Source organism: Antennarius striatus, chromosome 1 (genome assembly GCF_040054535.1).
Source record: "Antennarius striatus isolate MH-2024 chromosome 1, ASM4005453v1, whole genome shotgun sequence".
NCBI classification, from domain to species: Eukaryota; Metazoa; Chordata; class Actinopteri; order Lophiiformes; family Antennariidae; genus Antennarius; species Antennarius striatus.
Window position 1 is genome coordinate 464,912 of NC_090776.1, and position 25,089 is coordinate 490,000.

General features: G+C 51.9%; 1 protein-coding gene across 2 annotated transcripts in view; it reads right to left on the reverse strand.

The window, feature by feature from the left end:
• Positions 1 to 3,528: 3,528 nt before the first annotated feature.
• Positions 3,529 to 25,089, reverse strand: part of LOC137595248 (leucine-rich repeat-containing protein 4C-like) — a 23,416-nt gene continuing 1,855 nt past the window's right edge. The window contains exons 2-3 of one of the 2 annotated variants that reach the window (XR_011035407.1): positions 5,922 to 7,986; positions 3,529 to 3,774 (exon numbers count right to left, since the gene is read on the reverse strand). Coding sequence is in view for 1 of the 2 variants with exons in the window: in XM_068315203.1 (XP_068171304.1) it covers positions 6,067 to 7,947 (1,881 nt within the window). In the remaining variant the exon portion in view is untranslated. Of the gene's footprint in view, positions 3,775 to 4,513; positions 7,987 to 25,089 lie in introns of those variants that run through there. The other variant, XM_068315203.1, reaches the window with a different exon arrangement.

Here is a 25,089-nt window from a genome sequence, read left to right on the forward strand (position 1 = left end):
TCTGCTGTTAAAGTGGGTCTGGATCCCAGAGCATCTGTTAGCTGTCTGTTAGCTGTCTGTTAGCTTTCTGTTAGCTGTTAGCTATCTGTTAGCTGTTAGCTATCTGTTAGCTCTCTGTTAGCTGTCTTTTAGCTGTCTGTTAGCTATCTGTTAGCTGTCTGTTAGCTGTTAGCTCTCTGTTAGCTGTTAGCTGTCTGTTAGCTGTCTGTTAGCTATTTGTTAGCTGGCTGTTAGCTGTCTTTTAGCTATTTGTTAGCTGTCTGTTAGCTATTTGTTAGCTGTGTGTTAGCTTTCTGTTAGCTTTCTGTTATCTGTTAGCTGTCTGTTAGCTGTCTGTTAGCTGTTAGCTGTCTGTTAGCTATCTGTTAGCTGTCTGTTAGCTGTCTGTTAGCTTTCTGTTAGCTGTGTGTTAGCTTTCTGTTAGCTTTCTGTTATCTGTTAGCTGTCTGTTAGCTGTCTGTTAGATAGATAGATAGATAGATAGATAGATAGATAGATAGATAGATAGATAGATAGATAGATAGATAGATAGATAGATAGATAGATAGATAGATAGATAGATAGATAGATAGATAGATAGATAGATAGATAGATAGATAGATAGATACTTTATTAATCCCGGAGGAAATTGCATATATCCACTGCTCAGGCATTACTTAACAAATAATACTGGATAAACACCAGGAGAAAAAGAAACACTGACATCACAGGACATACCACAAGACATACATTACACTAACAGACAGACACATGCAGCACTAACAGGACTTATATACTAAACTATAACTAAAATATAAACAGTATAAAATAAAATTTAAACAGTATAAAATTGAATTAAAATATAAAACAGTATAAAAAATAAATAAATAAATAAATTATATATATATATATATATATATATATATATATATATATATATATATATATATATATATATATATATATACATATATACAACAGTATAAAATTAAATTGAAATTAAATTAAATTAAATCCATTTTCAACCCCGTGCTGACCTCGCCACCTCCCCCCCGCTCCTCCTGAGAGAGTCATTGTACCCCCTGATGGCCCGGGGCACGAAGGAGGACCTCAGCCTCTCTGTGGAGGCGCTGTGTGACAGCAGTCTGCTGCTGAAGGTGCTTCTCTGCTGGGAGAAGGTGGTGTGTAGGGGGGGGGCTGGTGTTGTTCATGATAGCCTTAACTTTAGACATGGTCCTGCTCTCCAGAAGCATCTCCACAGAGTCCAGGCTCAGCCCGACCACTGAGCCTGCTCTGCGGATGAGTCTGTTCAGACGGTCCATATCTCTTTTCCTGGCCCCCCCACCTCAACACACAATGGCGTATGACAGCACACTGGAGACTACGGACTGATAGAACATGAAAAGGAGCTTAGGACAGATGTTGAAGGAGGCCAGCCTCCTCAGGAAGTACATCCTGCTCTGCCCCTTCTTGTACACACAGTCCCAGTTGAGTGACCAGTCCAGTCTGCTGTCTAGCTGCAGTCCCAGGTACTGATAGTTTCCTACCACCTCCACCTCACTGCCCTCCATGATCACTGGCTGTGGAGAGGGAGGTGCCCGCCGGAAATCCAGAACCATCTCCTTTGTCTTGGAGACGTTGAGCTGGAGCTGGTTCTGTTGGCACCACTCCATGAAGTCAGCCACCAATGCTCTGTACCCCCCCTCATACAGCCACCAATGCCCTGTACCCCCCCTCATACAGCCACCAATGCCCTGTACCCCCCCCTCATCACCCTCCCGGATACATGCCACTATCGCGGTGTCATCGGAGTACTTCTGTATGTGACATGTATCCGAGTTGTGCTTGAAGTCTGATGTGTAGAGGGTGAAGAGAATGGGGGAGAGAACGGTCCCCTGTGGCGCCCCCATGCTGCTGGTCACCATAGATAGTTAGTAGTTATAGTTAGCTGTCTGTTAGCTGTCTGTTAGCTGTCTGTTAGCTGTCTGTTAGCTGTCTGTTAGCTGTCTGTTAGCTGTCTGTTAGCTTTCTGTTAGCTGTTAGCTATCTGTTAGCTCTCTGTTAGCTGTCTGTTAGCTGTCTGTTAGCTATCTGTTAGCTGTCTGTTAGCTGTTAGCTCTCTGTTAGCTGTTAGCTGGCTGTTAGCTGTCTGTTAGCTGTCTGTTAGCTATTTGTTTAGCTGTCTGTTAGCTGTCTGTTAGCTATTTGTTAGCTGTCTGTTAGCTATTTGTTAGCTGTGTGTTAGCTGTAGCCTGTAGCCCACCGTGGAGGCTGGGGGGTCAGAGGTCTCCTCAGGTGCGACCCAGCGGCTCCTGGTCTCCCCGGCTGGTGGAAACACTTCCTGTTAGTCTTCCTGTCATGAATGAGGTTCCTGTGGGATTCTGGGACGCCGTCCAGACCTGGGCGTCACTTCCTGCGGGGGGGGGGGTCTTCGGGATGAATGACGATGTGTTTGCTGTGGGGGCCGCCAGCAGAGCGCCGCCACAGCAGCGTGTTGATGAGGCCGCGCCGCTAACAGAGAAACGTGGTGAGATGGAAGCCATTTTGAGCCGTTTGGTTGGGGGCGGGGGGCGGGGGGGGGGGGGGGGGGGCTAGAATGAGGATCCACCCCCTCCCTGACCTCATAAAACACGCCGCAGCGCCTCCCGAGCGCCGCTTCTCCCCACACAGCATTCTGGGAGATGCTTAGTAATCCGTTTTGTGAGAGTATTTCCGTACAAGTGTTCAGGTGAAGTGGGACACAGGCGCACCGCACGGAATGATGCATCCTGGGAAACCAGGTGGAAAAAAGGAATTGCAATTTTTATTTGTATTGATGTACAGTATGAACTACAATCAGGTATCAATAACCCCCCCTCGGCCCAGACCAACGGCGCTGACAGCACGTCTTCATCTTTTTGTTGGGCTTTTCTCTTTTTTTAACAATCAAAGCACAAGAAAATTAAGTTCAACGTTTTTTGCATTAATGTTTTTGAAAATATTTTTTTTTGTAGAAATTTAACCATTTGATAACCATTCTCTCCAAAAATGAGAGAGAATATTCCCACATACAGTAACCCCCCCCCCCCCCCCCACATAGACAGAAACACACAGAATCGATCGCCTTGGCTTCAGGTTTACACAAAAAAATCAACTTCAGTCTGCTGGTAGTTCGATTCCTGCAGCGCCAAGGTCAGTCTGACCAATCAGACGTCTGCATGGAGCAAGAAGCCACGATGTCATTCACCGTCAATACATCACAACCTCATCTTCATATACATATATGTATATATATATACGGTATATATATATATGTGGTATATATATATATATACGGTATATATATATATACACACACATATATATATACACACATATATACGGTATATATATAATTTATATACATGTATATAATTTATATATATGTATATATATGTAAATCTATATATACACATTTATATATATATATTTATATACATATACATACAGTATATATATATAAATTTATATATATATGTATATGTATACACACACATATACAGTATATACTGTATATCTCAATATATCTCAACTTGTATCTCAGCGTATTTTCTCTTTATACAGCATCAACATTGAATCATTAAGCCACCAAAAGCATTGAAAAGCAAGTGAGCGTTAAGAAAGGAAACGGAACGAGGGGAGAGAATGATTCACTGCAGCGGAAGCGGGCGCCGGTGGCGACGGTGTCCGTGGCGACGGGTTTCACAGCGTCGCCCATCTGACATCCTCTTTGTTTTGTTCAGCCTCACTGTACAGTTGGTGAGGGCCCTTCATTACCTGTGTTCACACACACACACACACACACACACACACACACACACACACACACACACACACACACACACACACACACACACACACACACACACACAGCCGTCAGGCCCGCCGTGCGCAGGAGGTCATGTGTTCTTTTCTTTAAGCAAAGGAGGCGGGGCTTTCACGGTCCAATGGCATGGCCGCCGTGGATAAACGAACATCCCATTAACGCGTTTCCTCGGTTATCTGTGGCGTTTATAGGATTGCGAGTGGGAAATTAAAATATGCTGGCTGCACGGAGGAGCCGTATCTCCCTCATCTGCTTCCTGCACAAGGTCACTGTTTCCATGGCGACAGCTGATGGCTAGCTCTCTGCTGTTTCTGAACCCTCTTCACAATTCTCCCCCTTTACGTCTTTAATATCACCCTGTCACGACCCCTCGTGACCTCTGTGTGTGTGTGTGTGTGTGTGTGTGTGTGTGTGTGTGTGTGTGTGTGTGTGTGTGTGTGTGTGTGTGTGTGTGTGTGTAGAGGGAAACTCCAGTTAAAGCCTCTCTGGCTGTTGTCTTTTATTTCGTCTGTTAACCAGCTCTAACCCCTCCTCTCTGATTGGTTAACCAGCTCTAACCCCTCCTCTCTGATTGGTTAACCAGCTCTAACCCCTCCTCTCTGATTGGTTAACCAGCTCTAACCCCTCCTCTCTGATTGGTTAACCAGCTCTAACCCCTCCTCTCTGATTGGTTAACCAGCTCTAACCCCTCCTCTCTGATTGGTTAACCAGCTCTAACCCCTCCTCTCTGATTGGTTAACCAGCTCTAACCCCTCCTCTCTGATTGGTTAACCAGCTCTAACCCCTCCTCTCTGGTTGGTTAACCAGCTCTAACCCCTCCTCTCTGGTTTGTTGCAGGTGACTAGCTGCTAGCCTGGATGCTAGCCTCATGCTAACAGGGTGGTGCTGCCCCTTAATCTGAATAACAGATGGACGACCAGCCCATGTGACCCCGAGATGAGGGGCAGGTGAGGAGACAGCGAGTGGAGGCAGGTCATCAGGGGGTAATGGGGGGGTAATAATCTGCCGTCGTGCAGCACAGGTTGATAATGCGAGACAAACGAGACATGGCGGGGGGGGGGGTGACTCCGAGCTGAGTGTCAGAGAGACAAAGAGAGGAGGATGAAGGGATGAGGAGGGACGGGAGAGGGACGGAGACGGAGGAGGAAACCAGGAGCAGGAGCTCCGTCTTAATTAGAGCAGGACGTATGGCTGCTGTTCAGGAGCCACAGCGGAGATACTCGTCTACCCGTCTACTCGTCTGCTCGTCTACCCGTCTACTCGTCTGCTCGTCTGTTCGTCTGCTCGTCTGCCCGTTTGCTCGTCTGCTCGTCTGCTCGTTTGCTCGTCTGCTCGTCTGCTCGTCTGTTCGTCTGCTCGTCTGCCCGTTTGCTCGTCTACCCGTCTACTCGTCTGCTCGTCTACCCGTCTACTCGTCTGCTCGTCTGTTCGTCTGCTCGTCTGCCCGTTTGCTCGTCTACTCGTCTGCTCGTCTGTTCGTCTGCTCGTCTGCCCGTTTGCTCGTCTACCCGTCTACTCGTCTGCTCGTCTGTTCGTCTGCTCGTCTGCTCGTCTGCCCGTTTGCTCGTCTGCTCATTTCCTCGTCTACCCGTCTACTCGTCTGCTCGTCTGCCCGTTTGCTCGTCTGGTCGTCTGCTCGTCTGTTCGTCTGCTCGTCTGCTCATTTCCTCGTCTGCTCGTCTGTTCGTCTGCTCGTCTACTCGTCTGCTCGTCTACTCGTCTGCTCGTCTGCTCGTCTACTCGTCTGCTCGTTTGCTCGTCTGCTCGTTTGCCGGCGCAGCTCATTGGACACGCCGTCTCATGGTGACGCCCTCCAGAGCGGGGTGTTGGTCGACCTCGTTTGCTTAGAGCGACGACCTCCTGAAGGCAAACCGATCCGTGTTGGGTCGGCCAACGTTTGGACGAAGGGAACGAGAAACGGAACATTTCCGACACTCCAGCGGCGCGTTGACCCGACGGGTTCCTCTGGAGGTACCACGTGACCCCTGACCCCTCCAGTGGACCGTTCCCTCCCCGGTGCAGGTTTACACACATAGAGAAGAAATAAAGAAGCTAGAAAGCTATCACGTAGTTGTCTTCATTTAGCCACTAGACGTACTTTAATAAATAATGTTTGTTTTTCAGACATGTTGTCCGTTTGCTCGCTGCTGATTGGTCGGTACCACACGGCGTCCACGCTGGAGTGTTTCCCTGGTGTCTGGGTCTGTGTTACTCCACGTGTGAAGCGATGACTCGGCGCTGAGTCAGATCTGGGTCTCCTGCACGTTGTCCTTGGAGCAGGCCTGGATCAGTAAAGGTTCCTGATTGGCCGAGCTGTGGATGGAGCTCAGCATGGGGGGGTGGTGGTAAGTACTCTTGTAGGTGTTGTAGTGGTTGTAGTGCTCCAGGGGGGGCAGGGATAGGTGCCTCTCCATGGCGGCGACCCCCGCCAGCTCCTCCTCCACAGTGATGACCTCCATGGAGGAGGCGGGGCCATCCGGGTCCTGCTGGTTGTGCTGCTTCCTCATCTTGTAGAAGATGACCAGCAGCACGGCGGCCATGAGGGTGATGGCCACGAAGCAGCCGATGATGATCTTGGTGGTCTTCATCACCTCGTCCAGGCCGTTGAGGGCACCCTCGCCGTCCAGGTCCAGGACCGGGATGGTGTAGGTCCGCTCCGTGGTCCTGGTGAGCAGGGGGGGGCTTTTGGTGGTGGAGGACGACACCCAGCCGAACGGCGGCAGCGGCGTCTGCCCGTCGTCCCCCGGGGCCTCGATGGTCTCCACGGTGACGGTGGTGAAGTAGGTGACGCCGCTGTTCTCCACCGACGTGACGTTGAGCACGGCGGAGGCGGAGATGTTGCCGGCGGTGTTGCTCACCATGCAGGTGTAGGTGCCCGTGTCCTGCATGGTGACGCTGGTGAAGTTCAGCGTGCCGTCGTTCAGCACCGACAGGCGCACCTTGTACGCCCCGTGGGTCACCAGGGAGCCGTTGGGCGTGAGCCAGCTGATGGACGTCAGCGAGCTGGTGCGACACTTCAGCTCCGCCCCCATGCCCTCCGTCACGTTCAGGTCGCTGGGGGGCTCCACGATGACAGGGACGTCGCACTGGAAGTAGCTGTGGTCCAGCTCCCCGATGTAGCGGCCCTTGAAGGCGGCGGGGGCGTGGCAGCGGGCGCAGCAGCTGGTGTTGGCGGGCACCGCCTCCTTCAGCCACCAGCTGAGCCACAGGATGTCGCAGTTGCAGGTCCAGGGGTTGTGGTGCAGGTGCACGCGCTCCAGGCGGTGCAGCGGTGTGAACAGGTCGTGGGGCAGGAAGGTGAGGTTGTTGTGGGCCAGGTTGAGCTCCACCAGCGACTGGAGGTCATCAAACGAGTTCCTCTCGATGGTCTGGATTTGGGCGTGCATCATCCACAGCTTCTGGAGGTTGGCCAATCCCGTGAAGGAGCTGGGCTTGATGACGGCGATCTGGTTCCCGGACATCTCCAGCTCCTCCAGCCGGACCAACGGGAGGATGTTGGGGATCTCCTTCAGGTTGCACATCCCCAGGTTCAGGTAGCGCAGGTTGCTCAGGTCCTTGAAGGCTCCGTCGGAGATGTAGGACAGGCGCTTGAGCTCGCCCAGGTCCAGCCGCCGCAGCGAGGGCACGCGGTTGAAGGCGTAGGACGGGATGCTCTCGATGGGGTTGTTGCGGAGCCACAGCTCCTTCAGCTTGGACAGGTACTCGAAGGCCCCGTTGGGGATGGTGGTCAGCCGGTTGTCGAACAGTTCCAGCGTGTTGAGGCTGGCCAACCCGTTGAAGGCGCCGATCTCAATGCTGCGGATGTGGTTCTTGCTCAGCTGCAGGATCTCCAGGTGGCGCAGGTGCTTGAAGCTGTCCACCTTGATGACCTGGATGAGGTTGTCCTGCAGGTTCAGGTAGCGGGTGTTGGTGGAGATGCCGTCGGGGACGTCCCGTAGGCCGCGCCGGGTGCAGATGACCTTACTGAACTGGTTGCTGCAGGAGCAGACGGACGGGCAGGTCTGCGCACGGACCAGCCCGGCCACCACCAGGATCTGCAGGGCCAGCAGCAGCGCCAGCAGTGGGTTGGACAGCGCCCCCCTCAGCCTACCACCGGTCATTGTCTGGCGCTGGAGGGAGATCATGGTGCTCAGCGTTCATACTTCATCTCCTGGTGACGGTCTCTGCAAGAGAAGAACGGACAAGACTCAGGATCCTGGAGGTGGAGCATCTCGCTGATGTCACGTCTAATGCTAATGATTAGCGTTGGATGGCTAATCATTAGCATATAATGCTAACGATTAGTGTAGCTATGGGTGATGACAGCTAGACCAATGAACACCAACTGCTGTGGTGATGGGGGGCCACTCGTTTCCAGATGGACAGCACTGTCCGTCTGGAAACGAGGCCCTAGCAGAAATACTGTTAGCAGTGTTAGCACTATTAGCACTGTTAGCAATGTAGAACTGTTAGCAAAGGTGACGTTTGGGGATGTTTGGGGATGTTTGGGGACTTCCTGACCCAAAGCGGTACCATCAGTAATAAAGATGGAGGACTTTTCTTATTCCCTACTGCCTGATTAGGATGTGACCCCCCAGGGAGAGGGCTGGGTTGTCCCCCATCAAACACAAGAGTTTGCTCTAACAAGCCTCCCCTTAGCTGTCTGAGATCAGACGACTCGATTCAATGAGTTCCTTCACCAGGAAGTGGAGGGTTCAGACCTCCTGATGGAGATGCAGCGGTGTGGACCCCCCCCCCCCCCACCGCACACACACACACACACACACACACACACACACACACACACACACACACACACACACACACACACACACACACACACACACATACAGCATGTCGATGCGCCGCTGTCACTCCTCTCTCCCCACTATGATGGTAACCTCAACGCAAATCAATGCGGGTCAACCGACTCAGTCCTCCGGCCCTGAACCACCAACCCCCCTACAGGAACTAGACAGGTGTCTGACCCCTCTGTCCTACAGGAACTAGACAGGTGTCTGACCCCTCTGTCCTACAGGAACTAGACATGCCCGTCAAATCCTCGCTGTTTTCGACTTCCTGTCACTCAGTGATCAGTTAATTCTCTGGCTGACGTCAGTTACGTCAGTTACGTCAGTTACGTCAGTTACGTCAGTTACGTCAGTTACGTCAGTTACGTCAGTTACGTCAGTTACGTCAGTTACGTCAGTTACGTTCTCCAATGGGGAGGGGCTGTGGAATGGGTGGGTGGAGCTAGTCACTGAAAATCAGGCTTCTAATCATGGAATCTGTCGTCATGGCGACTAATCCAGTGATGGAACAGAGGATTTAGAATCAGAGGAAGACGATGAACGTCAGAGGTGTCGCTGTGTTGCAAAGCATCATGGGATTTAGGTAGGAGCTTCTCGCGTCCCGCTGGAGCGTTGGGGGAGGCGTGGGGGTTCACCGGTGTCGAGGCGTGTCAGTGATGACATCACGGCGTTCGTCCGGACGCTCAGCGCCTCAAACAGATGTCGTCCCAACGCATCATTGATCACGTTCTGATCACTTTATCCTGCTGCTGCATAGCTAACTGCCCCCCCCACCGGGAGAGAATTCATCTCGTCTGATGTACAGCAGGATCACCCCCCCCCAGAACAAACATCTGAGCTCACCACCAGACGGAACAGCAGCCAGCAAACAGGAAGTTCATCACGAGCTGCCCGGTGACACGTCGCCATAACGACAGGAAGTCAGGTGTTGTTGGGAGACAGACGCTAATGCTAACGGGATGCTAACGGGTTCCAGACGAGGCTTCAGGAGCGGTTAACTGTTCTGTCTCGTCTCCTTCATGCGTCCCTGACGACTCATGCGGCGGCACAAACGACCCGTTAGCGCTGGCAGCCAATCAGATGAGGCCCCCGGCGCTAATGCCGCTGAACAGGAAGTGGTGCTAGCTAGCTACAAGCTAGCTACAAGTTCACAAGCGTCACGCTACCGTGACCGTCTAGTGGCTAACAGCAGCCATTGTGTCTGCAGCTCTCCATCATGAGGTGGAGCCGCCGACCTTTGACCTCAGCTTAACCCCCCCACGGTTGCTGACGCTCCCAGATGGCTGCAGCCTGTTAGTGAAAATCATCGTTTCCATGACGACGCCCGTCTGATCGGCTCTGGGATGGAGATTAAACCATCAGGAGTCAGACGGACGAGCGCCGCTGGGCGGGGCCCCCAGAGGGGCTTCAACTCGCTCCATCGGGGGGCGCTAGAGGAACAGGCGCTGGTTTGAATCACCTCTGGTTTGTGAGCAGCATCCCCCCCCCCCCCAGCAGCAGCAGAGGCCCCATGAGGTTCACCAGGGGAACTCACGTGTCCCTGACACGCTGTGAAACCACAGGCTTTAATGACCTCAGGCTGGTGGCCCCCCAACGCTGGGGGGCCGTGATGCCGTGAGTCACAGCTGGTGGGACAGAGAGCAGCTTTAAAACGGGACAGAAGACCAGCAGCTCCAATGGGTGCTGCAGGCCAGAGGCCACGCCCCCACGCAGAGGGTCAGTCCACCAGAGTGTCCCCCCCACCACCAGTGTCCCCCCCCACCACCAGAGTGTCCCCCCCACCACCAGTGTCCCCCCCACCACCAGAGTGTCCCCCCGTCACCAGAGTGTCCCCCCCACCACCAGAGTGTCCCCCCCACCACCAGTGTCCCCCCCATCACCAGAGTGTCCCCCCGTCACCAGAGTGTCCCCCCCATCACCAGAGTGTCCCCCCCACCACCAGTGTCCCCCCCATCACCAGAGTGTCCCCCCGTCACCAGAGTGCCCCCCCCATCACCAGAGTGCCCCCCCCACCACCAGTGTCCCCCCCATCACCAGAGTGTCCCCCCCACCACCAGAGTGTCCCCCCCACCACCAGTGTCCCCCCCACCACCAGAGTGTCCCCCCGTCACCAGAGTGTCCCCCCCATCACCAGAGTGTCCCCCCCACCACCAGTGTCCCCCCATCACCAGAGTGTCCCCCCCATCACCAGAGTGTCCCCCCCACCACCAGTGTCCCCCCCATCACCAGAGTGTCCCCACCACCACCAGTGTCCCCCCATCACCAGAGTGTCCCCCCCATCACCAGAGTGTCCCCCCCATCACCAGAGTGTCCCCACCACCACCAGTGTCCCCCCCCACCACCAGAGTGTCCCCCCATCACCAGTGTCCCCCCCATCACCAGAGTGTCCCCCCCCATCACCAGAGTGTCCCCACCACCACCAGAGTGTCCCCCCCCATCACCAGAGTGTCCCCCCCCATCACCAGAGTGTCCCCCCCATCACCAGAGTGTCCCCCCCATCACCAGAGTGTCCCCACCACCACCAGAGTGTCCCCCCCCACCACCAGAGTGTCCCCCCCATCACCAGAGTGTCCCCCCCACCACCAGTGTCCCCCCCATCACCAGAGTGTCCCCACCACCACCAGAGTGTCCCCCCCCACCACCAGAGTGTCCCCCCCATCACCAGAGTGTCCCCCCATCACCAGTGTCCCCCCCATCACCAGAGTGTCCCCCCCCATCACCAGAGTGTCCCCACCACCACCAGAGTGTCCCCCCCCACCACCAGAGTGTCCCCCCATCACCAGTCCCCCCCCCACCACCACTGTCCCCCCCCATCACCACTGTCCCCCCCATCACCAGTGCCCTCCCCATCAGAGTGTCCCCCCCCATCAGAGTGTCCCCCCCCCATCAGAGTGTCCCCCCCCATCAGAGTGTCCCCCCCCCATCAGAGTGTCCCCCCCCATCAGAGTGTCCCCCCCCCATCACTATCATGTTCAGGACGCCGTGGAGCCGTTTGTTTCGTCTGTTAGTCCGTCCTGAGCCACAGCAGGGCCACGCCCCACAGGAAGTCAGGGCCACGCCCCACAGGAAGTCAGGGCCACGCCCCACAGGAAGTCAGGGCCACGCCCCACAGGAAGTCAGGGCCACGCCCCACAGGAAGTCAGGGCCACGCCCCACAGGAAGTCAGGGCCACGCCCCACAGGAAGTCAGGGCCACGCCTGCTGCACACCGTATAAACTTGCAGCACGAGTCGTCGGCGCTCAGGTGGGGGTCACCTGGTGGTTCTGGGATTATTCGTGTTATTCGATTATTGACGTGTTTTTTTTTTATTGACGTGTTTTTTTTTATTAATGTGTTTTTTTTTATTGACGTGTTTTTTTTAATTGACGTGTTTTTTTTATTAATGTGGTTTTTTTTTATTAATGTGGGTTTTTTTTATTGACGTGTTTTTTTTTGTTGTTGTTTTTTTTATTGACGTGTTTTTTTTTTATTGACATGTTTTTTTTTATTAATGTGGGTTGTTTTTATTGACGTGTTTTTTTTTGTTGTTGTTTTTTTATTGACGTGTTTTTTTTTATTGACGTGTTTTCCATGATCTTCATTCACTCAGAATATGCTAATGAGTGATATTTTTAAATGGTGTGTCTGATGCCAGGGATGTGAGTCACGCTGCAGCTGCTAACATGCTTAGACCGCGTGTATCATGTAGCGTTAGCATGCACTCCATTTGAGCTTTTAACCCTGACCTTTAATCTAAGCTAACGCTAGCCAACGCTGCCGTCTCGTTAGCCTGAGGTGCGTCACGACGTGCGGCGGCGTCCTGCTGGTTGTTGTTTGCTGGTTGTTGTCTGGTTTGGTTCCAGGTGTGATTCCGTGTGACGTGTGCTCGGCGCCGTGCCGTGCATGTTGCACCGCGGCGCTACATGTATGTCCACGGAGGGTAATAACTGCAGAAACGCCGGAAACACGGAGCAGAAAGGAGCGATGGGAAAACTATTAGATGAGGGTACGCTTCAACGGCTCCCTGATTAGCATGCTAATTAGTAGCATATTAGCTGCGTGTGCGTCGCTACGAAGCGTGTTTGATGCCTTCATCATGTGACATTACAGACCTCATGAGCTCTGTTTGCTGATTATTTACACCATTAATTAAAGCTCTAAACGCGCGGCTCCATGTCGGCCTCACAGATTAGGATGATCTGTTTCCCTCTTTTGGGGGGGTGGGAGGGTGCAGGACCCCCTCCAGCTCTGAGGTCTTCCTGGTCCAAACAGAACCAGACGTGACCCCCAGGCCAGCAGCTGATCTCTTCTCCATCACACTGGAGTTTGAGGGGGTCGACCATCACAGCCTCACTGAGGGTCACCAGAGGTCAGAGGTCAGATGGACCCTAACGCAGGTGAAGGCTTTGGGAACCAGAGCTCCAGGGGAGGGGCGTGTCGTTCCTACGGGGTCGTTAGGCTCCACCCCGACTCCACGACTCACCACAAAAGAGTCCCCCTCCAGAAGAATCGGGGCTTCAACACGGAATCATCTGCATAAAAGCAACGCCCCCCCGCCCCCCCCACCCCGCTCCCATCACTCATGCCTCAGTGGGGGGGTCGTCCTGACAGCACGATGAACCCTGGACACCATCGGGGGAGCAGCAGCAGAAAACAGCAGGTTTTAATATTGAAATGCAGCCTCTTGTTGCTCTGATGCCCCCCCCTGGAGGATCAGCCCCTGTGGGGTAAATGGCTCTTTGTGTCTACATCAACATTCAGGCGGCGCGACGGAAACCTGGTCCTGAATACACAACTAGCTCACCAGCTAGCATAGCGCTAGCATAGTGCTGGCATCTAGCAGGCTAGTGCAGCTTCCACTACACTAGCCTGCTAAATTAGCTTGCTACATTAGCCTGCTACATTAGTCTGTTTAACTAGCCTGCTACATTAGCCTGCTACATTAGCATGGTACATTAGCATGGTACATTAGCTAGCTGTGTTCCTCCAGCTCCAGGCTAACGGGGGCTCTGCCCTCCCCATGGAGAGGAGCGTTTAGAGTGTAGGGACAATAAGGACCCTCATGGAGCGCCTCTTCCTCCATCTAGCTAAGCGACCTAAAGGCTACACCCCATCGCCGCGCCGGCTTCAGTTGCTTCACCATCAGCTGTTCTTCCTCCTCTGAGTTGTTGCCCCACCCCTCCTCCTCCTCTTCCTCTCGCTGTGTTTCTGATCTTCTCGTTTTATCAACTCGTCCATAAATAAAGTCGACTCGGCGTTTCTCAGATTCCCAGCGGTTGTTTTTCGGGTCTGAGTGAACGGGTGCGGTCGACCAGCTTATTGATCACAAACTCATCAATATTAAACTGTATTGATCTGAGTGAGACGAAGAACTCTTTGATTCAACAGTAACGCCTCCGGAGCATCAGAGCGATGACCCGCCAACACGTGGACCGCACCAAGGTCACCCCAAGGTCACAGTGCCCTACTTTCTGCATCATCAGCTGATCCACAAAGAGGTTTATCTCATCCAATATCGATCGATCAGTTCAGAGGTTTAGACGAGATTTAAAATAATGAACCAGGACAATGAGAGGAAAGTCAGGTGACCATTGTGTTTGTCCAATCAGGTGTGGAGCTGCCTTTTGGTCACCGATTGGACAATACGCCAGCGCACATCGATACAGAACGAGATCCGCTCTCACTGATGTCGTATCCATCCGCCAACATGTAAAGAACGAGATGCGGTCTCACTGATATATCCATCCGCCAACACGTGGTAAAGAACGAGATGCGGTCTCACTGATGTCGCATCCATCCACCAACACGTGGTAAAGAACGAGATGCGGTCTCACTGATGTCGTATCCATCCGCCAACACGTGGTAAAGAACGAGATCCGGTCTCACTGATGTTGTATACATCCACCAACACGTGGTAAAGAACGAGATGCGGTCTCACTGATGTCGTATCCATCCACCAACATTTGGTAAAGAACGAGATCCGGTCTCACTGATGTCGTATCCATCCGCCAACATGTAAAGAAAGAGATCGAGTCTCACTGATATATCCATCCACCAACACGTGGTAAAGAACGAGATCGAGTCTCACTGATGTTGTATACATCCGCCAACACGTGGTAAAGAACGAGATGCGGTCTCACTGATGTCGTATCCATCCGCCAACACGTGGTAAAGAACGAGATCCGGTCTCACTGATGTCGTATCCATCCGCCAACACGTGGTAAAGAACGAGATCCGGTCTCACTGATGTCGTATCCATCCACCAACACGTGGTAAAGAACAAGATGCGGTCTCACTGATGTCGTATCCATCCATCACTGATAATCATTGATAATCACTGATAATCGCCGGCCGTCCTGTTTTCCACCTCTAAACTCCGGGAACACGTTCCATCGTCCTGGCGACCTTCCGTTGGGGATCCTGGGCCGACCCGACCTGCTTGCGTTCTGATTGGCTGACCGGCCCACGTGTGATAAATCCTCATCATTACTGTAATTGAACTGTAATCATCGGAGCGCCGTCCGTTCTCGTTTGCCTAATGTAAATGAGGTGCTATCCGCTTGTTAGCGACTAAAGGATGATTTCTAGTGACGGCGAGCAGACTCCATTCATTCTGGGGATCTATTATGGGATGTTGAGGTTTTCCTTGTCCACTGACCTCAGAGCATCTCTCATACCGATCGTCTAATGCAGCGCTCGCCGTGTCGATGCCCCCGTCAGCGCCGGGGGAGAAACGGCGGCGGGGCTGAAGGTGAACGAGGTGTGTGTCGAGGTGTGAACGAGTGGTTCGACACACACACACGATCACAGCGACACCTGTTCAGGTGTCCTCTGGGCCTCCGTTCGATACGCTCAGGAGATTCCAGCTCCCGTGTCTGGAGGACGGCCAGCTTGTCATTGGTTTTGGTTCATAAACGCCGCCGCCGCCCGAGGTCTTCAGGGCCTCAGACCGACGCGCCTCCATTGGATTGGCTCCTGTCGCCCCGGCCCAGCTGGGATCCAGCCAGCGAATCAGAGAGGCAGAACAAAGCCGGTCCTTACAAGCTATTTAGTTCTCAACCTGAGCAGCTAACAGGATTCTGCTCCAGGAAAGACTCTACAGGTAGTCCTCAACCAACAAACATCCTACTGACAAACACTCGTAGATATGACAACCAACTTATGAACATTCATATGTACAAACATCTGACTTATGAAGATTCATAGATAAAGTCCAACTTATAAACACTAATAGACGAGAATATCTGACTTGAACATTCGTAGTTAAGCGCATCCAACTTACGGATATTCGTAGATACGAACATCTGACTTACAAACACTTATGGATAAGAACATCTGACTTACGAACATTTGTAGATAAGAAAATCTGACTTCCAAACATTCATAGATAAGAACACCCGACTTAGGAACTTTCATGGCTACAAATATGCAACTTACAAACACTCATGTAGAGTGTAAATACGAACCAAGTGCCGCTATGTCCAGCTATTACACTCCCCTTCCTGCCTACCTAATGTAGAGTAGTAATGACATTACTTTAATATTTACAGTAGTAATGACATTACTTCAGTATTTAGAGTAATAATGATATTACTATTTACAGTAGTAATGACATTACTTCAGTATTTAGAGTAATAATATTACTATTTACAGTAGTAATGACATTACTCTAGTAATTACAGTAGTAATGACATTACTTTAGTATTTACAGTAGTAATGACATTACTCTAGTATTTACAGTAGTAATGACATTACTTTAGTATTTACAGTAGTAATGACATTACTTTAGTATTTACAGTAGTAATGACATTACTTTAGTATTTACAGTAGTAATGACATTACTCTAGTATTTACAGTAGTCATGACATTACTTTAGTATTTACAGTAGTAATGACATTACTTCAGTATTGAGAGTAGTAATGGCATTACTTTAGTATTTACAGTAGTCATGACATTACTTTAGTATTTACAGTAGTAATGACATTGCTTCAGTATTGAGAGTAGTAATGGCATTACTCTAGTATTTACAGTAGTAATGGCATTACTTTAGTATTTACAGTAGTAATGACATTACTCTAGTATTTACAGTAGTAATGACATTACTCTAGTATTTACAGTAGTAATGACATTACTTTAGTATTTACAGTAGTAATGACATTACTCTAGTATTTACAGTAGTAATGACATTACTTTAGTATTTACAGTAGTAATGACATTACTCTAGTATTTACAGTAGTAATGACATTACTTTAGTATTTACAGTAGTAATGACATTACTCTAGTATTTACAGTAGTAATGACATTACTTTAGTATTTACAGTAGTAATGACATTACTTTAGTATTTACAGTAGTAATGACATTACTTTAGTATTTACAGTAGTAATGACATTGAAATGACCTCAGGAGCAGATTAGAGATTACATTTGAATAAATAATGATCTCTGAACTACTCAGCTCTGAACGACGTCTATGATGATGTTCATATCTCGAGGACTCCCTGTATTCACCACCGCGCTCATGGAGGAACTCCAGCCCAGGATGGAGGCCTGCAGCCCAGCAGCTTGTCTCTGGGGGGGTCAGTGATGGAATGAAATGTGATTTGAATTGTGCGTTGGTTGTGGATACGGGTTTAAGGTGGACGTTGAATCAGAGTGTTCTGATCGTCCCTGAGCGTCACCCCCCCGCCTCGCTCACACGTGTGTTTTTCATGTAACTTGGTCATGAATAACCCAACGGCACCATTTGGCTCATGAATATGAATGGAGGGAACCAGAGGCTCCCCCCGTAATCAACAGTCCACTCACACACTCCGTCATCAGCAGTTCCTCCGGTGCAGTCAACCAATCACAGCCCATCATGGCCTCTGCAGACGGTTAGCGCTGCTGCTAACGCCCTGAATAATGGCTGAACACCATCGTTCTCTCCTGTCTGCCCCCCCCCAGATAAACGTAATTACAGCCTTCATTCCTCTGAACCAACGTCCCCTCGCCTGCAGGAAAAACACCATTGTGCTGTTTTCTTTAGCGTGTTGGACCAACAGGAGCTCGCCGTGGAGACAACAGCGCTGCAGCGCTAACCGCTAACGCACCAACCGTGTCTGTGTCATCCGTTTACCCGCCTGGAGCTGTGGCGCCGCTCCAGAGCGACCATATGCCCCCCAGCCAAGCTGCTGCACGCCACATTAGTGAGTCATGATACCCGCACGACACATCACTGACACGTCATCGACATGTCACCATCCCGTCATCAACACGTCACTATCACGTCATCGAAACGTCACCATCCCGTCATCAACATGTCACCGCCCCGTCATCAACACGCCACTATCACGTCATCGAAACGTCACCATCCCGTCATCGACATGTCACCATCCCGTCATCAACACGTCACTGCCCCGTCATCGACACGTCACTATCACGTCATCGACACATCACCGCCCCGTCATCGACACGTCACTGCCCCGTCATCGCCACGTCACTATCCCGTCATCGACCGTCACTATCACATCATTGACACGTCACCGCCCCGTCATCGACAAGTCACTATCACGTCATCGACACGTCACCGCCCCGTCATCGAGAACTCACTATCACGTCATCGAAACGTCACCATCCCGTCATCGACACGTCACCATCCCGTCATCGACACGTCACTATCACGTCATCGACACGTCACCGCCCCGTCATCGACAGGCCACTATCACATCATCGACACGTCACCGCCCCGTCATCGACACGTCACCATCCCGTCATCGACACGTCACCGCCCCGTCATCGACACGTCACTATCACGTCATCGACACGTCACCGCCCCGTCATCGACACGTCACTGCCCCGTCATCGCCACGTCACTATCCCGTCATCGACCGTCACTATCACATCATTGACACGTCACCGCCCCGTCATCGACAAGTCACTATCACGTCATCGACACGTCACCGCCCCGTCATCGAGAACTCACTATCACGTCATCGAAACGTCACCATCCCGTCATCGACACGTCACCATCCCGTCATCGACACGTCACTATCACGTCATCGACATGTCACCATCCCGTCATCGACATGTCACCATCCCGTCATCGACACGTCACTATCACGTCATCGGCACGTCACCGCCCCGTCATCAAGAACTCACTATCACGTCATCGAAACGTCACCATCCCGTCATCGACACGTCACTATCACGTCATCGACATGTCACCATCCCGTCATCGACACGTCACTATCACGTCATCGACACGTCACCGCCCCGTCATCAACACGCCACTATCACGTCATCGAAACGTCACCATCCCGTCATCGACACGTCACCGACCAGTCAACGACACGTCACTGTCCTGTCATCGACACGTCACCGCCCCGTCATCGACACGCAACTATCACGTCATCGACACGTCACTGTCCTGTCATCGACACGTCACTGACCAGTCATCGACACGTCACTGGCCTGTCATCGACACGTCACCGCCCCGTCATCGACACGCCACTATCACGTCATCGACACGTCACCGCCCCGTCATCGACACGCCACTATCACGTCATCGACACGTCACCGCCCCGTCATCGACACGTCACCATCCCGTCATCGACACGTCCCCGCCCCGTCATCGACACGTCACTATCACGTCATCGACACGTCACCATTCCGTCATCGACACGTCACTATCACGTCATCGACACGTCACCGCCCCGTCATCGACACGTCACTATCACGTCATCGACACGTCACCGCCCCGTCATCGACACGTCACTGCCCCGTCATCGCCACGTCACTATCCCGTCATCGACCGTCACTATCACGTCATTGACACGTCACCGCCCCGTCATCGACACGTCAGTATCACGTCATCGACACGTCACTACCACGTCATCGACACGTCACCGCCCCGTCATCGACAAGTCACTATCACGTCATCGACACGTCACTGCCCCGTCATCGACCGTCACTATCACGTCATCGACACGTCACTATCACGTCATCGACACGTCACCGCCCCGTCATCGACAAGTCACTATCACGTCATCGACACGTCACTGCCCCGTCATCGACCGTCACTATCACGTCATCGACACGTCACTGCCCCGTCATCGACACGTCACTGCCCCGTCATCGCCACGTCACTATCCCGTCATCGACCGTCACTATCACGTCATTGACACGTCACCGCCCCGTCATCGACACGTCACTATCACGTCATCGACACGTCACTATCACGTCATCGACACGTCACCGACACGTCACCGCCCCGTCATCGACAAGTCACTATCACGTCATCGACACGTCACTGCCCCGTCATCAACAAGTCACTATCACGTCATCGACACGTCACCATCCCGTCATCGACACGTCACTATCACGTCATCGACACGTCACCATCCCGTCATCGACACGTCACCGCCCCGTCATCGACACGTCACTATCACGTCATCGACACGTCACCATCCCGTCATCGACACGTCACCATCACGTCATCGACACGTCACCGCCCCGTTATCGACACGTCACTATCACGTCATCGACACGTCACCATCCCGTCATCGACACGTCACCACCACAACAACACGCCACTGCCCTGTCAACACGTCACCACCCACTTGAAAAATCACAAACACTTGACCAACACATCGCCGCCCCATCGACACGTCATCGCCCGCTCAACACGCCAAAGCCTGCACATCACTGGTTTCCTTCCTGAAGATGTGACGTTCGCCGCGAATGTAAAGAGCGGTTATAAAATCATTTGACAACTTCCTGTTAGTTGATGCCTGTTTCCCTGATTGGTGGAAGGAGGGATGTGTGGGTAGTGGGCGGGGTTTGGGGGTCAGGAGAGTGGTTTACATTTTCCAGCTAAAATGTGAACTGCAGTTTGACATTATTTTGGACCAACATTAATACCATATATGGACATTACTGTGTTTGAATGAAGTGCATTTACCAAATAAGGTAAACCTCGGTTTACGTTGTTAACTAGTTCCAGTTAACTAGTCTCCAGATTAAACTGTTGATAGTTGTGTTCTGAACTTTACTGATGAATCTTTAGTTAACACGACTCTATTTGAAGCTGACAAACATTTAAATCTTATTTTTTAATATAGAACAGAAAACGTCTCCGCCTCGAGTTCAGATGTCATTTCCTGTCAGGATCACTGATGAGCGTCACATGTCTGTTCTGATGGGCGGGGGGTTGGAGGGCGGGGTCATTAGCGCCGTCACATGACCCGGGTCCCATCTAGCTGCTGTCCTCCAGGTTAACCCTGTCCATTAGTGTGGGCCGGGTGGCCTCTAATTGGCTGCGGGTGTTTATCCCCGTTGGACATGTGACCTGTGGGTTGACCCCGCCTCCTTCTGAGCGTAGGTGTTAACAGGAAGCGCGGCACATGTTGGGGGGCTGATGCTAGGTGTTAGCGCTGGTCTGATCACATGGACCCCCGGCTAACACACGAGCTAGAAGTGTGTTAGCGTTGGTGTGACGCCATTGTCTGATTGGCTGGACGGAGCAGACCACCTGATTGGACCCAGAATAATGTGTGTTTCTGTAACCAGGACAGCCATGAATCTTTAGCCAATCAGGTGACAGGCCTGGCTCATTAACCCGCATGGAGGCTAGGTTAGCGGCGCAAGCGTCTGGTGTTATTAAGTGGTCATTAGCGCTGGTGGTTTTCATTATGGAGGTGTGAATGAATCGGGGCAGCTCTACGGGCCCCCCTGGGGTAATTAGATCCAGGCACTGGGGTAATTAGGTGCAGGCAGCAGGTGCTGCTCCAGCAAGAAGAATAAAGCTAACGGGAGCGGCGTGGGGGGCTCGGCCAATGGGGAGCGAGCAGAGAAAGACCTGTTTACTGGTAGCATTACAGTCACCTATGGGGTCAAAGGTCAATCACCCCCCCTCCCCCGGTAGAGGCGAGGAGATGGATCGACGTGTCCTTCAGGGGACCAATGAGAGACCAGCGTTACCACATCTCTCCATCATCCCTCCATCATCCCTCCTTCATCACTCCTTCATCCCTCCATCATCACTCCTTCATCCCTCCTTCATCCCTCCATCATCCCTCCTTCATCCCTCCACCATCCCTCCTTCATCCCTCCTTCATCCCTCCATCATCACTCCTTCATCCCTCCATCATCACTCCTTCATCCCTCCATCATCACTCCTTCATCCCTCCTTCATCTCTCCTTCATCCCTCCATCATCACTCCTTCATCCCTCCATCATCACTCCTTCATCCCTCCATCATCACTCCTTCATCCCTCCTTCATCACTCCATCATCACTCCTTCATCCCTCCATCATCACTCCTTCATCCCTCCATCATCACTCCTTCATCCCTCCATCATCACTCCTTCATCCCTCCTTCATCCCTCCATCATCTCTCCTTCATCCCTCCTTCATCCCTCCTTCATCCCACCATCATCACTCCTTCATCCCTCCTTCATCCCTCCATCATCACTCCTTCATCCCTCCATCATCACTCCTTCATCCCTCCTTCATCCCTCCATCATCCCTCCTTCATCCCTCCATCATCACTCCTTCATCCCTCCTTCATCCCTCCATCATCACTCCTTCATCCCTCCTTCATCACTCCATCATCACTCCTTCATCCCTCCATCATCACTCCTTCATCCCTCCATCATCACTCCTTCATCCCTCCATCATCACTCCTTCATCCCTCCTTCATCCCTCCATCATCTCTCCTTCATCCCTCCTTCATCCCTCCTTCATCCCACCATCATCACTCCTTCATCTCTCCTTCATCCCTCCATCATCACTCCTTCATCCCTCCATCATCACTCCTTCATCCCTCCATCATCCCTCCTTCATCCCTCCATCATCACTCCTTTATCCCTCCATCATCACTCCTTCATCCCTCCTTCATCACTCCTTCATCCCTCCATCATCCCTCCTTCATCCCTCCATCATCACTCCTTCATCCCTCCATCATCCCTCCATCATCACTCCTTCATCCCTCCATCATCCCTCCTTCATCCCTCCATCATCACTCCTTCATCCCTCCATCATCCCTCCTTCATCCCACCATCATCACTCCTTCATCCCTCCTTCATCCCACCATCATCCCTCCTTCATCCCTCCATCATCACTCCTTCATCCCTCCATCATCTCTCCTTCATCCCTCCATCATCACTCCTTCATCCCTCCTTCATCACTCCTTTATCCCTCCATCATCTCTCCTTCATCCCTCCATCATCACTCCTTCATCCCTCCATCATCACTCCTTCATCCCTCCATCATCTCTCCATCATCTCTCCATCATCCCTCCTTCATCCCTCCATCATCTCTCCTTCATCCCTCCTTCATCCCACCATCATCACTCCTTCATCCCTCCATCATCACTCCTTCATCCCTCCATCATCACTCCTTCATCCCTCCTTCATCCCTCCATCATCTCTCCTTCATCCCTCCTTCATCCCACCATCATCACTCCTTCATCTCTCCTTCATCCCTCCATCATCCCTCCATCATCTCTCCTTCATCCCTCCTTCGTCCCACCATCATCACTCCTTCATCTCTCCTTCATCCCTCCATCATCACTCCTTCATCCCTCATCTCTCCATCATCCCTCCTTCATCCCACCATCATCCCTCCTTCATCCCTCCATCATCACTCCTTCATCACTCCTTTATCCCTCCATCATCTCTCCTTCATCCCTCCATCATCACTCCTTCATCCCTCCATCATCACTCCTTCATCCCTCCATCATCTCTCCATCATCTCTCCATCATCCCTCCTTCATCCCTCCATCATCTCTCCTTCATCCCTCCTTCATCCCACCATCATCACTCCTTCATCCCTCCATCATCACTCCTTCATCCCTCCATCATCACTCCTTCATCCCTCCTTCATCCCTCCATCATCTCTCCTTCATCCCTCCTTCGTCCCACCATCATCACTCCTTCATCTCTCCTTCATCCCTCCATCATCCCTCCTTCATCCCTCCTTCATCCCACCATCATCACTCCTTCATCTCTCCTTCATCCCTCCTTCATCCCACCATCATCCCTCCTTCATCCCTCCATCATCACTCCTTCATCCCTCCCTCTATCTCTCTTCTCATTGGTCGTCTCTCCCTCTGGTCCAACATGAACGTCTGTCCAGGACTTGAAGGCGCTCCAGTAGATCCTGGTCCACACGCGTGATGAACGGACTGGCAGCAGGCCACGTGTAGAAACACATGGAGGAGGAGGAGATGCTGAGGGGGGCTGGGCGCCATGGCGACCACCAGATATTAAAATGTGTTGTTGTAGCTCTGGTTCACGTCTGCTGGTCCTCAGGTTTGTGGCTCCGCCCCCGTGTTTCAGTCCTCCATTGGATTGGTCCTCGTGTGTGATTGGTCCTCGTGTGTGATTGGTCCTCGTGTTTGATTGGTCCTCGTGTGTGATTGGTCCTAGTGTGTGATTGGTCCTCGTGTTTGATTGGTCCTCGTGTGTGATTGGTCCTCGTGTGTGATTGGTCCTCGTGTTTGATTGGTCCTCGTGTGTGATTGGTCCTCGTGTGTGATTGGTCCTCGTGTGTGATTGGTCCTCGTGTGTGATTGGTCCTCGTGTGTGATTCGTCCTCGTGTGTGATTGGTCCTCGTGTTTCATTGGTCCTCGTGTTTGATTGGTCCTCGTGTGTGATTGGTCCTCGTGTGTGATTGGTCCTCGTGTGTGATTGGTCCTCGTGTGTGATTGGTCCTCGTGTTTGATTGGTCCTCGTGTGTGATTGGTCCTCGTGTGTGATTGGTCCTCGTGTGTGGTTGGTCCTCGTGTGTGATTGGTCCTCGTGTGTGATTGGTCCTCGTGTGTGATTGGTCCTCGTGTGTGATTGGTCCTCATGTGTGATTGGTCCTCGTGTGTGATTGGTCCTCGTGTTTGATTGGTCCTCGTGTGTGATTGGTCCTCGTGTGTGGTTGGTCCTCGTGTGTGATTGGTCCTCGTGTGTGATTGGTCCTCGTGTGTGATTGGTCCTCGTGTTTGATTGGTCCTCGTGTTTGATTGGTCCTCTTGTTTGATTGGTCCTCGTGTTTGATTGGTCCTCGTGTGTGATTGGTCCTCGTGTGTGATTGGTCCTCGTGTTTGATTGGTCCTCGTGTGTGATTGGTCCTCGTGTTTGACTGGCCCCGCCCTCCAGAGTCTGGGTCCCTCATGGGGTTTGTTCCTCAATGAGGGAGGTGTTCCTGCTTTCTCTGGGGGTTCTGTTGGGCTTGAAATGTCTGCTGGTGTGATTAAGAGCTTCACAAATAAAGGTTGATTGATTGATCGATTGGTTTGTTGATTGATTGTCTTTTTGTCCTTTTTCTCAGAGACCATGGAGGACGTTTCCACCGGAGACCCAACAGCTTTGTCGTCATGACGTTTATAACACCAGTTCATACCGCCGTCACACGCGTGACACGCTCGATGGCGGCATCCTGAACATCCCGTCATTCGTCACCACGGTAACGGTTGTTGATGTAGGAACGCAGACGGGCGACTGACTCACAGCGGATTGGCTGATAATC